The sequence below is a fragment of the Grus americana genome, chromosome 4, assembly GCF_028858705.1.
Source record: "Grus americana isolate bGruAme1 chromosome 4, bGruAme1.mat, whole genome shotgun sequence".
In the NCBI taxonomy this organism is placed as follows: domain Eukaryota; kingdom Metazoa; phylum Chordata; class Aves; order Gruiformes; family Gruidae; genus Grus; species Grus americana.
In genome coordinates this window covers 17,598,945-17,612,511 of record NC_072855.1, presented here as the reverse complement: position 1 = coordinate 17,612,511, position 13,567 = coordinate 17,598,945, and the positions used below count along the sequence as shown (strand labels likewise).

Here is a 13,567-nt window from a genome sequence, read left to right as displayed (position 1 = left end):
AATAAACAGAGTCCTGTGAATGCTGGTATGTCTCACAAGATCCCACAAGGATTTTGAGTCACTGAAGTGTCAGACAGTGCAGAACATGATTAAAGAATGAACATTCATTATCACACAAAGCCCCTCTAGACAGTATGGTAGCTTGACTAGTTAATGCATTTGGGTTCTATGGGGCAAGAAAGCCAAAGAGAACATTAAACTTCCTGGGGAAGAGACGCTGAAGTTGGCTTCAGCAGAGCCCCACCAAGGCACTGTAAGGAGTCAAGGGCTATCCAAAAAGGGACACAACAGTCCTGCCAACAGCGGAGCTAATACAGCTGCTATCTTGTTCAGGTGCCCAGAGGAGGAGATGCCATGTGGATTTTCTCATTTCAAAGGCAGAGTTCAACCAGAACTCTTCTGTTGCAGACATGTCTCACCTCCAAGCAGCTGTTTTCATTAACTTTTAGCAATTAGGATGTCTTCTTTTATGTCATACTGAGTTTCAGTTGGCTGATGTGTTCAAAGGTTTTCAGATGGGAGTCAGATACAGGCATAACCCAACCTCACTACCACTTCTCTAAGTCACACGATAAACCAAACTATAAAAAGAAATGTTCTTGGTGCAGCACTCTTCATCTTGAGATAGCAACCAGCCAAAGGAGGTTCTTAGCAAGAGAAAAATCTTTTAGATTGTAGTCTGAAGAGACTGATGAGGCAAGCAAACAAAAACAATCACAAAACTGGTTCTAAGAAACAAAAACTAGTGTAGGAATAAACATCGGATCATTTTAAGTTTGACAACAAATGACCCCTGCTCTTTTATCATTATTTAATATGGAATTGAGTCTTCTAGTCTAGGTCTAGTTTGGCTCGTGCGCTCTGGATACCTTGTTGTGTTTAGCCAGCAAAAAAGAGAGAGGATGCACAGTAATTGCTTCAGAGCAACAAAGAGGCTGGTTTTAAGTCAATTAGAATATTTTAGGGATTCACATTTTATTCCCTAATTAAGCAGCCAAGAAGTTATAATTAAAGTAAATAAAAATCAGCACCATATTAGCCAGAAGTAGTAACGCATATTAAGTCAAGAGTTGTCACTGCAGGTAGTAAGATACTTTGAGACTTGGCTCCTTATCACCTTTGGCTCTACTCTATTGCTACCATATATGACTTGCTGAGAAAGTCAGCTACATACATTTAAACCTTGATTATTGCTAACAATCAGCGCTGAAAAATACAACACGTATTTGATGATCCTACCCTGCAATTAAGCAACCATCCCTCCTCAAAAGATGAAGTAATTTTGTAAGAGCATACCAAATTTTCTATCACACAGAAAACCCTTCCCTTGACAGTGAGCAGGGCAAGGGAAGAGCCCAGAGGGGCTGGAAATTACCTGCCAGTTGCTGGTCAAGTTTCTAGCCTGAAAGAGAATCACAGAGTAATTGAGGTACCAGAGGACCTCAGGAGGTCCACAGTTCTACACCCCACCCCAAGGCAGGCCAGCTCTGAGGGCAAAGCAGCTGGTTCAGGACTTTACCTAGTCAGGTCTTAAAAACCTCCTAGGACAAAGCCTGCACAGCCTCTCAGGGCAACCTGTTCCAACTGTTCCCAACCTGTTCCACTGCCTCTTTCTCCTTACAGTCTGGTCCAAGTTTCAACTTACGCCCACTGATTTTTATCTTCCCATCACGTGCAACAACAAAAAGCCTGTCCCATCTCCTCAAGACACTCCTTGTAGGTAACTGGGGGTCCTCTCAACACGCGCAGGCTGAACAAGTCCAGCTTCCCTCAGCCTCTCCACACAGGGCAAGCACTCCAGCCCCCTGACCAGCGTGGGGGCCTCCACTGAACTCGCTCACATTTGTCAGGGTCTGTCTTCTATTCATACACACCCATGAAACCATCCCACAGCAGAGACATCCACCGACTGAGAGGTGACTTCAGGGAAAGCTGATCTTTCCAGTACAGTGTTCCCGGAGAGATGCCAGAGGCAGAACCTGCACGTGTAGCAAGGCAGAACCTGCACGTGTAGCAAGGCAGAACCTGCACGTGTAGCAAGGCAAGGCACAACAGAACAGCAAGGCAGCAAAACTGAAGGTCTTTGATTTATTCAGGAAGGCATTCCCAGAGAAGCCTTTATAAATTTCTATTGCTCCTGCTCCAAAAGTAAGAGTGGACTAGGCAGCAGTTGTTGAAAGTGTATTAGTGGTAGAACAGCAAACCACTCACGAGAGTGAAGTTGTAACTGAAATAATTTTTAAAAACCCCTAAACTTTAAAGCACAAGGGAAGCTCTGATTGACAATCAGCTGAGAAAAACTGAAATCTATACTTCACCTTTTCGAACTACATTCAGGCAGCATTCAAGGGGACAGACAGTGTCTGTGGTCTCAAGTGGTCACATATACACAAACTCACACTAGAACACAAGTTGGGGATTTGAAGAAAAGAATTATCAAAAGAGGGAGCCCAGGACTTCTAAATTCTGTTTAAAGCGATGAATAAAAGTAATTCAGAGTTACATAAGTTTCTGAATAGCAAATATCAGCAGAAAAGTGTGCCATAGCATTTTGCGGTTTGACAAGTTTCCAACGAAAACTGAAAGGAAGGAAAAGCAATACAATCCTGTCTGATTTCTATATGCAAGCTTGAAAATAGCATAATAGTTTGGGCATTACACTTTGGGAACGCTGCTTTTCACTTGTGGCCCTAAGCCATTTCTGAGAATTACCAAAGATCATTTACAGTATATTTACCTTTTTTAAATGCAAGTTCCTTACAAAGCTACATTCGGCACCAGTAGTCGAGATGCACGTGTCAAGCAATCAACAGGACTTTTCTACGACTGCCTTGGAAATTCCCGCTATTGTAACCAAGACAGACATGACTGACAAGAGTGTTGCCAAACCACAACGCTAGCATTTCCAGGGTGAATCTGCTCAACCACCAGTGACTACTACATGCAGCTTAATTGTCTGCTGTCTCTGTAAAACTTAGACTATTCCTAGATATGTCATTAGAAAAAGGTTTGTGAACTTCAAAGCTACAAAGAAATCACAGTTGTACGCCACTTTCAAGACAGTACGCAGACCTTATAAAGTATTTCATTCTTCTGTACTGAAGTATTCCTTTCCTTATTGGATCTTATTTTGTACCACAAATATTTTTATGCTTTTCTAAAAGCACATTACTGATTTTATGTAACAAGGTCAAGATCAGTAGCAGACTTCCAGGCTTAGGTTTGTAAAATCAGTAACTCAGTTTTAGCATTTTGACATTATTTAAAATAAAATGGACACATATCTGCAGGAAGCAGAATTCACAAGATGAATTCTAGTTTACATTAATGCGAACAATAAAATCTGGTCAGCAGATGCACAGGCTAATAAATGAAGAAAGTAGGTGTGTGAAAGGTAGGTACATTTAAAACTGCTGCCATCACAAGCAGCCACTCCAGGTCAAACATTCTCTCTGAATAATGTTAAATATCAAACCAGCTTTAACTATTAAGTACTTACCACCAACAGCAATATTTGTAGCTAAAAAGAATTCTTCTCTATAAAGTTAAAAAAAAAAGCCAAGTTTTGTTCAGGTAATACTTTAATATGTTTTCATTACATGATGGACTTCATATCAAGAAAATCATCTAAAGCATCTATTTTAAGAAAAAGAGTTCCTAGAAAAATATAGAATTATAAATGATCATAACATAAGAAAGAGTTAAATATGATTAACAACAAAGCAGATCTTATTTTTCAAGTCTGAGGTTAACTACTAGCACTAACAAACTTTTTCTCCTTTTGTCTTCATTGATCTGCTTCCCTGTTAAAAACTCTTGAAAGATTCATTCTTGTTTTTTCAAGGGCCACTGTTTTTGCTCGTCTTGAAGGCCTTGAACTTGACATTGGTACTGATTCTGGAATTTCATCAGCACTGAAATGTAAAATATTTTAAAGTAAGGCCAAAAAGACCAAGGAAACTGAAGAGTTTTTATATTAGCAAACTTGAAACATGATCTTAAAGAAGAAAAGTACTTCTTACTAATGGTAAACTTTTTAGAGAAGAATATATTAATGTTTTCCAAGTGATAAAGCAGTATCAGTAAAGATAACCAAGTGTTAGCAGTTGCAAAATAAGCAAAAACCCCAAAAGATTAGCCAGTATCAAAGTAAACCCGCCAAATAGGCAAAAGGCAACTACCTGTTGACAACCAAGCAACAAAAGTGTGAAGGGGGGGGGGGGAAGAATTTAAATTAAAAAATAAAAAATCTGATTCGTCCATAGAACAGTTACTAAAAAAATGCAGAAAAAGTGACTGGACAAAGAATAATAATGCAAACCAAAAACCTAACTTTTGTTGACTAGAATGTATGTTAACTCTACGCACAAGAGGTATGTTAAAAAAAAAATATTACAGGCTTTTAGGCAATGATAATCAAATGTGCAGCTGTCAAACTTGCTATTGTTTCGAAAGTACCGGTTTGAAGAAATTCTTTTTCTTAAATATTTATTAGGAAATATGTATTAGAAATAGAGGATGTTAAAGATGGAGGTTTGGGGAAAGAAAAACATTGCAATTAAATTTCCTTGCTAGAACAGACATCACAGTTTTGATGGTGGAGAGAAAAGGATTTACCTTTCACCACCGCCTTTTACAGTTGTGCCAGTTTTTCTTCTGCTCACAGACCTCACTTCTGCTGCTGCTTTCTGTTGTCCTAAGTATAAGCAAAAGTCTCTTTTCATATGATGATAGCATCTCTTGTCTTAAACTAGCTTTGTATCTTTCTTCAATGTTTGATATTGCATTGAAACGTACAAATATTCAGTCACCACAGATAGAATGTGGTGGCAAAACAAAACCAACAACAAGAAACCCGCAGCATACCACTTCTCCCATGAACACCTGTATGTTACTGTAAATGACTGTGACTAAATTATCTTGAAATCCCGTAGTTGGACTTTTTTTTCTTTTTTAAATCTGTGTTGTTGGGAGAGGCTAACATCACAAAAAAATTCCACAAAACAGACTACTTTAATCCTTTAACAAATAAAATTTTAAAAACTACAGCAGAGTATGAAGACCGAATGTTTTTTATATCTATACGTTCACAAAAAGTTAGTGTAAATTTATTTTACTACAAACAACTAGTATTGTAGCCAGCAAGAAAATAGTGCATACCTTTGCCAGCTTTGTTTCTTGTGGATTTCAGTTTTGCAGTTGATTTACTTTTAACTTCATTAACTGGAATATGAAGTGCATCTTTACTATTTTCTGTTAAACAGAATAGCACATGCAGAAGTCACAAATAATCAACTTTTAATTTAAGTACCGATATTTTAAGTTTTGACTGTTATATAAAAAAGCCATGCAATTTTAACCCCACTTTTTCCCTAAACTAGAAATTGGATGGAAGCTTAAAACATCACTCAGCTATAGTCCTGCCCTAACATAGGTCAATCACATGTCAACTATTCCTGATAACTGTTTAGCCCCTTCCATTGCGTTGGAAGTCAAGCAAGGGGGCAGAAGACCACCTCGACTGAACAGGAAACTCCTGGTGGAGCTCAAGAGGAAAAAAAGAAATGGTATGACCTCTGGAAGCAAGGTCAGGCTTCGCAGGAAGATTACAGAGCTGTGGTTCATATATGCAGGGAGAAGACACAAAAGGCAAAAAAGCTCAGTTAGAGCTGAAACTGGCCAGTGTTGTGTCAGATAGCAAAAAGGGCTTTTTTAAGTACATTAATAGCAAGAGGAGAGCTACAGAAAACATTGGACTGATACTTGTTGAAGATGGTCACCTGACTAATAGGGACGAAGAAAAAGCGGAGGCATTCAATGCTTCTTTTGCTTCAGTCTTTAATAATATTGATGGACCTCAGGCTGCCTGGTCCCCCGAGTCAGAGGGCCACAAGCGTGGTAACAGTAACATTCCATTTGAGGACACTGAAATTCTAAGAGACTAGTTGTATCAGCTGAATGTCCGTAAGCTGAGTATGAGCCAGCAGTGTGCCCAAGGGGCCAAGGAAGCCAACAGCATCCTGGCTTGTATCAGGAATAGTCTGGCCAGCAGGACTAGGGAAGTGATTGTCCCCCTGTACTTGGCACTGGTGAGGCCACATCTCAAGTACTGTGTTCAGTTTTGAGCCCCTCACTACAAGAAAGACGTTGAGGTGCTGGAGCACGTCCAAAGAAGAGCAAGGGAACTGGTGAAGGGTCTAGAGCACAAGTCTGATGAGGAGCGGCTGAGGGAACTGGGGTTGTTTACCCTGGCAAAAAGGAGGCTGAGGGGAGACCTTCTTGCTCTCTGCAACTACCTGAAAGGAGGTTGTAGCCAGGTGAGTGTCAGTCTGTCTTCCCAACTAACAAGCGACAGGACAAGAGGAAATGGCCTCAGGTTGTGCCAAGGGAGGTTTAGATTGGGTATTAGGAAAATTTTTTTCACCAAAAGGGCTATCAAGCACTGGAACAGGCTGCCCAGGGAAGTGGTTGAGTCACTATCTCTGGAAGTATTTAAAAGATGGGTGGATGTGGTGCTTAGGGACATGGAAATGATTCCATGATTCTAAGTCCATGCAGCCTGAGAGGATTCATCCCAGAATACTGAAGGAGCTAGCGGATGTTATGGCAGGACCTCTCTCAATCATCTAACAAAAGTCTTAGGAGTCTGGGGAGGTCCCTGCTGACTGGAAGCTTGACAATATTATTCCCATCTACAAGAAGGGCATGAGGGAAGAGCCAGGAAACTACAGACCTGTTAGTCAGACCTCAGTTCCTGGGAAAATTATTGAAAAGATCATACTGGGTATTACTGAAAGGCATTTAAAGAATAATGCAGTCATCAGGCACAGTCAACATGGGTTCACAAAGGGAAAGTCCTGTTTAAGCAATTTGATATCCTTCTATGATAAAGTCACCCATCTAGTGGATTAACAGAAGGTGGGGGATGTAGGTTTTCTGGATTTTAGTAAGGCTTTTGATACTGGCCCTCACAGCATCCTTCTGGACAGTGTCCAACTGTGGGATGAGAGGGTTCATGGCGTACTGAGCGAAGAACTGGCTGAAGGGCAGAGCTCAAAGGGTTGTAGTGAATGGGGCTACATCTGGCTGGTGACCGGTTACCAGCAGTGTTCCTCACAGGGTTCAATTCTAGGGCCAGTTCTGGTCAATACATCTGTCAAGGATCTGGATGCAGGAGTTGAATGCACCATTAGCAACTTTGCTGACGATATCAAACCGGGAGGTGCTGCTGTTTCTTGAGGGACAAGATGCCTTGCAAAGGGATCTAGATAGATTGGAGCATTGGGTAATCATCAATGGGATGAAATTTAGCAAGTCCAAGTGCCAGATTCCACACCTGGGATGGAGTAACTCTGGGCACAAGTATAAATTGGGAGAGGAGTGTCTGGAGAGCAGCCCTGCAGAAAGGGATGTGGGGGTGCTGGTTGACGGCAGGCTCAATACGAGTCAGCAGTGGACCCTGGCAGCCAAGAGAACAACCCTCACGCTGGGATGCATTTGACCAGCTGGTCAAAAAAGGTGACTGTTCTGCTGTAGTCAGCATTGGTGTGGCCTCACCTTGAGTACTGCATGCAGTTCTGGGCCCCACAATTTAAGAAGGATATTCAGGTACTCGGATGCGTCCAGAGCAGGGCAACAAAGCTGGTGAAAGGTCTGGAAGGAATGTCCTGTGATGAGCGGCGGAGGACTCTGCGTTTGACTAGTTTGGAGAAAAAGAGGCTGAGGGGCGACCTCATGGCTCTCTACAGCTTCCTGAGGAGGGGAAGCGGAGAGGGAGGTGCTGATTTCTTCTTCCTGGGATCCAGTGACAGGACACGTGGGAATCATTCAAAGCTGCACCAGGGGAGGTTTAGACTGGACTTTGGGAAGCATTTCTTTACTGAGAGGGTGTTCAAACAGTGAAACAGGCTTCCTAGAGAGGTGGTCCATGCCCCAAGTCTGTCAGTGTTTAAGAGGCATTGGAACAATGCCCTTAATTATGTGCTTTAACTTTTGGTCAGCCCTGAATTGGTCAGGCAGTTGGACTAGATGATCATTGTAGAACCTTTCCAACTGAAATATTCTATTCTAGTCTTAAAATTTCTACCAATTGTAGGAAATCTTTCTTCAGCAATCTGTTATTGCTAGGAAGCTTTTTTCCTAATGTCAAATCTCAATCTCCCGTGCGGCAATTGAAGGACAAAAATAGCGTCTGTTGCCCTTTTTGCCCACAGCTATCATTTATAAGTTTGAAGTAGTAAACAGTGCTTTATTTTTAATGATCCCAAATGTATTTGGGGAGGTGTGGGAGAGGGGAAGGGAACAATGTTTTTCTCCTACAGCCTGCTTTTAGAAGTGCTCAAAAATCCTCTTTCATGAGAAATTTGTACCAAAAAGTATTATCAGATTAGCAGAAAACAGTACAACTATTTTCTCAAAAGCGTACTTCCAACTTCCCATCCAATAAATATTTGAAGAAATAAACATAGAAGATTATAAAAAAATCAAAGTATTTGACACTTACAGAAACAACAGATTAAAGCCCTGAAATAATCCACTAAAAATAAATATAAACAAATAATTAGAAGAAATGTTAAAAGAAAATATGATCTGCTTAAAACAGTTGCATGTCAATATCTTTGCAAGCAAACCTAAACAAGCTTTTCTGCTGAAAAATGCTAGACTTTCTGTGCCACCAGCACAATGTACGCTGCTAACACACATGCAGCTGCATAAGCTGTGCAGGCCATGGAAAGTCTACCAGCTACTAACCCTGCAAGCTCTTAAACAGCAATAAAAACCAAATCTGGCTGTGACATAGAAGCTCGTAACAAGGACGGAGTGGTGTCAACACCAAAGATATCAGCTACATACTGCTGTAATATAGTCTGCAAGAAGCACAGGCGTGATAACTCCAAAGTCTAAAAACTCCACAGAGTACTTGTTTCTTCCTCCAAGTTAGCAAGTCACATTCTAAAGAGGAGTTAGTTGGCACTAGGATTTAACAGGCACATGAGTGTGCCAAGCAGCTAAAAAAAAAAAAAAGCCCATTTTAATACTGTCTTTGTTAAAAAGAGTGAGCTGCAGGGCAGAGCTTAGGACTCAAAATACAGCACTGGTTATACTAGAGTAATATGGAGAATTAGAGAACATAGAATCTGATCAAAAAAGCAATAAAAATGGAAAGTACTTCAGTACAAATATTTTAAACTGTAAGCATATTTACCAGATGTTAACTTTTCCCACATTTTCCAAAAAGTAGTTTAATTTAATGGATGAAAGAGAAAACATATTTTCATATACATCTAAACAAGTCAGTTATATACCTACTACTAAACTACACCTGTGCTGAATTACCTTCTTCATTTTGAATAGTATTTTCAGATGTGATGTCAGTTTCCTGCGTCCTTTCAGAGAGGCCTGTTTCCTCAGTCCTTTCAGAGTGGTCTTTGCCCACATTAGAATCTTTGGTCAAGTTCATCTTCATCTTCTCAATAGCTCTTTGACAAAGTTTATCTTTCACTTTCTGGGGAACAGACATTTAATGTTAAATGCTACTTAATTTTACAACTATTTCTTTTATCCATTAAATTTACCCACTAATAGGATTAGTTACATTTACTGTACGAAGGATACAATGTGCGACATGAAGATGATTAGTCAAGTTGAAAGGAGAAACACTTTCTCCATCAACACCAGGCACTGAAATCCCCCAATTTTTTTTTTTTTTTTTTTTTTGAAGGAAACCTAAAACACATTAAAAAGCAACTGGAACTTTCCATCTCAGTCCTCTGGATGATATGCCCATAGTGGATCAGCATTCTTTTTAACATTTCTATATACCACTGTCTTCCTCTGTCACACCCTCAAATTTTTACTTTATTTTTTCCATTTTAATTAAAGCGTCAACGTAAAAACTTTCACATCACTCTTGTAATCCCTTCCCATTTCATCTTAAATCAAGCACCCTTTTCATGTTGCCTAATGATCTCACAGTTACATTATAAGTTTAGGCATAAAATTTCAGCTGTTAATAATTAAAGGTAAGCCATCCAAACTGTAAGAGACTTAATATTGCATTTTATTTTAATGTAAAAAAACCCCACCCAAACAAAACTACACCACAGTTATCAAAAGAACTTACTGTACTGACGTGTATCAAGTTGAGCACACTGTTTCACACTGGTTTTACTCTCCCTGATAGCCAAAATATGTAAATTATACAGTGATACCAGCTCAGATTTTTATGAATGACTCATCAAAAATTAATTTTCAAAGACTAGTTAAAAGAGAAATTGCAGTCACATTGTCATAGTAAACAAAAGGCACTTCATTTTTAAGCATATCAGAATATTAGATTGCTAACAATTGAAAAAAAAAGTAAGAACCATGTTATTTATGTACTACCTCTAGAATCTCATTGAGCAGGACCAGAAGATTCTCTGTGGAAGAACTACTGAGTTCTAGTGAATTTAAAGCTTTTGCATAAATACGAACATCTGGTGCAGTTGGGTCCATCAAGATTTCATTGCAAATTTTCATTGCTAAACTGTCATGCACTGTTAAGTCCTGTAAAGGAAAGGAATCAGCTATCAAAAATTTCGCTGTGATTTATTTACAAGAGACAGCAATGAGATCATTCTGATTTAAGCAGCTAATGACTAATTTTACATAGTAAACATTTTCCTAAAATACAGTATTTTGAATACACACACCGACTGATTTTTATAATTAGTTGTCCCAATATAGACAGTCAGGCATGATGCAAGTTCCTACCAGCATTTTTTAATTGTCGGGGGGGTGGGGGGGTGGAGGTCAAGCTAAAATATTTAATTACCTGAACAGTCACGCATTAAATCCAGCTTCTGACACTAGGAGTCTCAGAGAGGCCCAGACAGCTAGCAGTAAGTGAAGGGGGTCAGTTTGTAAACTCTAGACACAAATACTGCTTTCCTCCAGTTTAACACACTGTACCTGATAGTCCTGAGACTTTTTAGACTGAGGTTTCAGTCCACTTGGTCTGGTCAGGTCCACTAACAGTTCAGAAACATTACCAATATCTATTTCAGCCAAAGGTGAAGTTGCAGGAGCATTTAACAGCGTTTGCAGAGTTGGAAGATAAGCTTCTTCAAAGCATTCCTGGTTAGACCTGTTTCAATTGAGTCAAGCATCAGTAGCATAATGAGACAAAATTAAACCTTCATTCACCCCTAAATTTTCTCTTCTATAATGAAAGTTCACAGACCCATTACAATACATCAATCAAAGCAAAGTGGGAGCAGCCACCTTGGTAGAGACAGCTTCTGCTTCAAAGAACCTACTTCTTTTAAGTTTTAGCACACAGTATTTCAAGTAAGTTTTAAGTAACACTTCCTGCCTCTGAATAGTTTGAAAGTTCATCCTTACTACTGAAAACGTGACTGATGTGTACAGACATATTTTCACTTAAGAGACGGAAATACATTTCTCTAGATCTTATTTAGATTAATCTGTCTTCTGCTCATTCCTCCTTCCTGCTATCATTTTTCTCTGGGGATATTTCCCATTGTGTAAGAACACAAGGAAGCCTGGCAAAAAAATGCAATGGTTAACAAGATTTTTGGAAGAATTACTTGTGCTTTCTTTTCTCAGAAGAGTTAATAACTCCTGCTCAAGCAAGCCTAAAAATCACGTTGCACTTGGTTCTGCAGCAAGTTGTCCAAAAGTGTAGTTCCACAAGACAGGTCAAAACAATTTAAAAGGTAAGGTGTGAAAAAGTACAAGGTACTAGTTAGTAAAGTGAAGCCTTTTTTGTTTGTGATACTTGCTAACCTCCTACTTGAACCCAAATAACTACAGGAGAAAACCAAAAAAGTAAATAGTTTTAAAAAAGCAGATTGTTTGCTGCTGGGTTATTGAGCCAAATCAGCTGACCAAAAGACCTTTTGAGCACTAAAACTGGGGCAAGAAAGAATGGGAGGAAGAACTCTCCCCTTCAGCAGCTTTAAGGCTTTAGATTGGCTTCAAGCATAACTGAAGTATCATTCACATCACTTCCCATAAAATCAAATCAATAAAAAGTCGAGCAGCATATAGGCACAAAGCAGAACTTTCTCCTCTTAGGCTGCCAGTGTTTATTACTCTTTAGAAAACATTACAGGATCCTGTCCCTGTTATTAGCGTGCCATGTCACTCTATCAACATAACAGAATATTTATAGAAGTCAATATCAACAATTTTGCTCACACAGAGTTCAAATATTTAATTCTAAAAAGTCTCTTGATTATATCTGTGACCAGATGGAAAGGTTAACAGAGCAACACCCAGAAAACAAACGGAGTTTTAAAATTCAGTGAGAGATCAGTACCAAAATTAGGTTTGAACCTCAGCCAAACTCTGCAGACAGTTCTGAATTACACATGATAATTAATAATTCTTTTCTGAAAATACAGTATTGGTAACTGAAGACATTCCATGATTAATCTTAAAATGAATGGTTTGTGCTGCAGAATGCAGATAATGTTTTGAGACAGAAAATTAATGAGGTTTCCTAACTAAACAGAGATTCCAAATCAATAAGCCAGATTAAGATTTAGAATTTTCTCCACTGATTTTTCTGATTTTTGCTTAAAGCATACACCACATTTTTCTTTTCATGAAAAAGATCATCTATGGGATGCCAGAAGGAGTTGCCTCTTTGCAAGTGACTTTGAGATACACAGAATTACTCAGGTGGGCAATCATTAGGAGTCATAATAATAATTTAAAAAAAAAAAAAGATTCAGAGGGTCAGAAGATGATATTCACAGGTAAAAGATTATCAATGTTAAAAGCTTAAATTCATTACTCAATATCAGAGATACTGGAAGCATATGAAATTAGTTCCTGTTACTTATTTTCAAAATAATTTAAGTAGGGAAAACCCCATTCTAGAGACTGGGTGGTGGGTTTTTTCCCCTTGACAACAGCAAAAATACATTTGTTTGGGTTTTTTCCTCTCCAGACGAATGAACTACTCCTCTTAATGTGCTAATTTGTAGGCCACAAAAAAATTAATTCTATTTGTTTTGAAAAAATAGGTAAGGGAATACATAATATGCCTAAATTAAATCGTAACCATAAAAAAAAAGGCAGATAAAAATTCAGCTAGTTCAGACTGGCTAAAACCACTAAGAACAACTGAAAAGTCAGTTAAACTTACTTTTTTTAGTTTGAGCAAGTGAAAGGAGATGAGAATTACTATTTAAGCTCCTATCCCCTTACATAAGCTCTCTACCTCCTTTGTCCACTACCAAAACAAACAGGAGATTTTGAATCTGCTGTGAATTTAGGTTTGATTATTCTTTGGTTAAAAAACAAAACAAAACCAAAACCCAAACCACAGTCAACCAGCCTGCTGCTTTGATATTGGCTGGGCACCATTTATTTTCTTTTGAAGCACTCCTGCAAGCTACTTTTCAGTGACACTTCAAAGTCTACCTGTAGCGCTCAACAGCACAATAAGTAAAGCACATCTTTTTAAATTAATCTTTTATTCAGTATCTTGAAGAACAGTTTCAATTATAAGCTTAGGAAAGAAAAAAAATGGCAGGCCACAGGGGTAAAAGGG

General features: G+C 38.9%; 1 protein-coding gene across 3 annotated transcripts in view; it reads right to left on the bottom strand.

The window, feature by feature from the left end:
• Window positions 1–3,515: 3,515 nt before the first annotated feature.
• Window positions 3,516–13,567, bottom strand: part of NCAPG (non-SMC condensin I complex subunit G) — a 30,316-nt gene continuing 20,264 nt past the window's right edge. Inside the window, exons 16-21 of one of the 3 annotated variants that reach the window (XM_054825459.1) lie at window positions 10,954–11,128; window positions 10,387–10,548; window positions 9,337–9,505; window positions 5,161–5,223; window positions 4,618–4,696; window positions 3,516–3,914 (exon numbers count right to left, since the gene is read on the bottom strand). In XM_054825459.1, coding sequence (XP_054681434.1) covers window positions 3,788–3,914; window positions 4,618–4,696; window positions 5,161–5,223; window positions 9,337–9,505; window positions 10,387–10,548; window positions 10,954–11,128 — 775 coding nt within the window. In that variant the 3' untranslated portion in view covers window positions 3,516–3,787. Of the gene's footprint in view, window positions 3,915–4,617; window positions 4,697–5,160; window positions 5,254–9,336; window positions 9,506–10,123; window positions 10,177–10,386; window positions 10,549–10,953; window positions 11,129–13,567 lie in introns of those variants that run through there. The other 2 variants (XM_054825458.1, XM_054825460.1) reach the window with 2 other exon arrangements.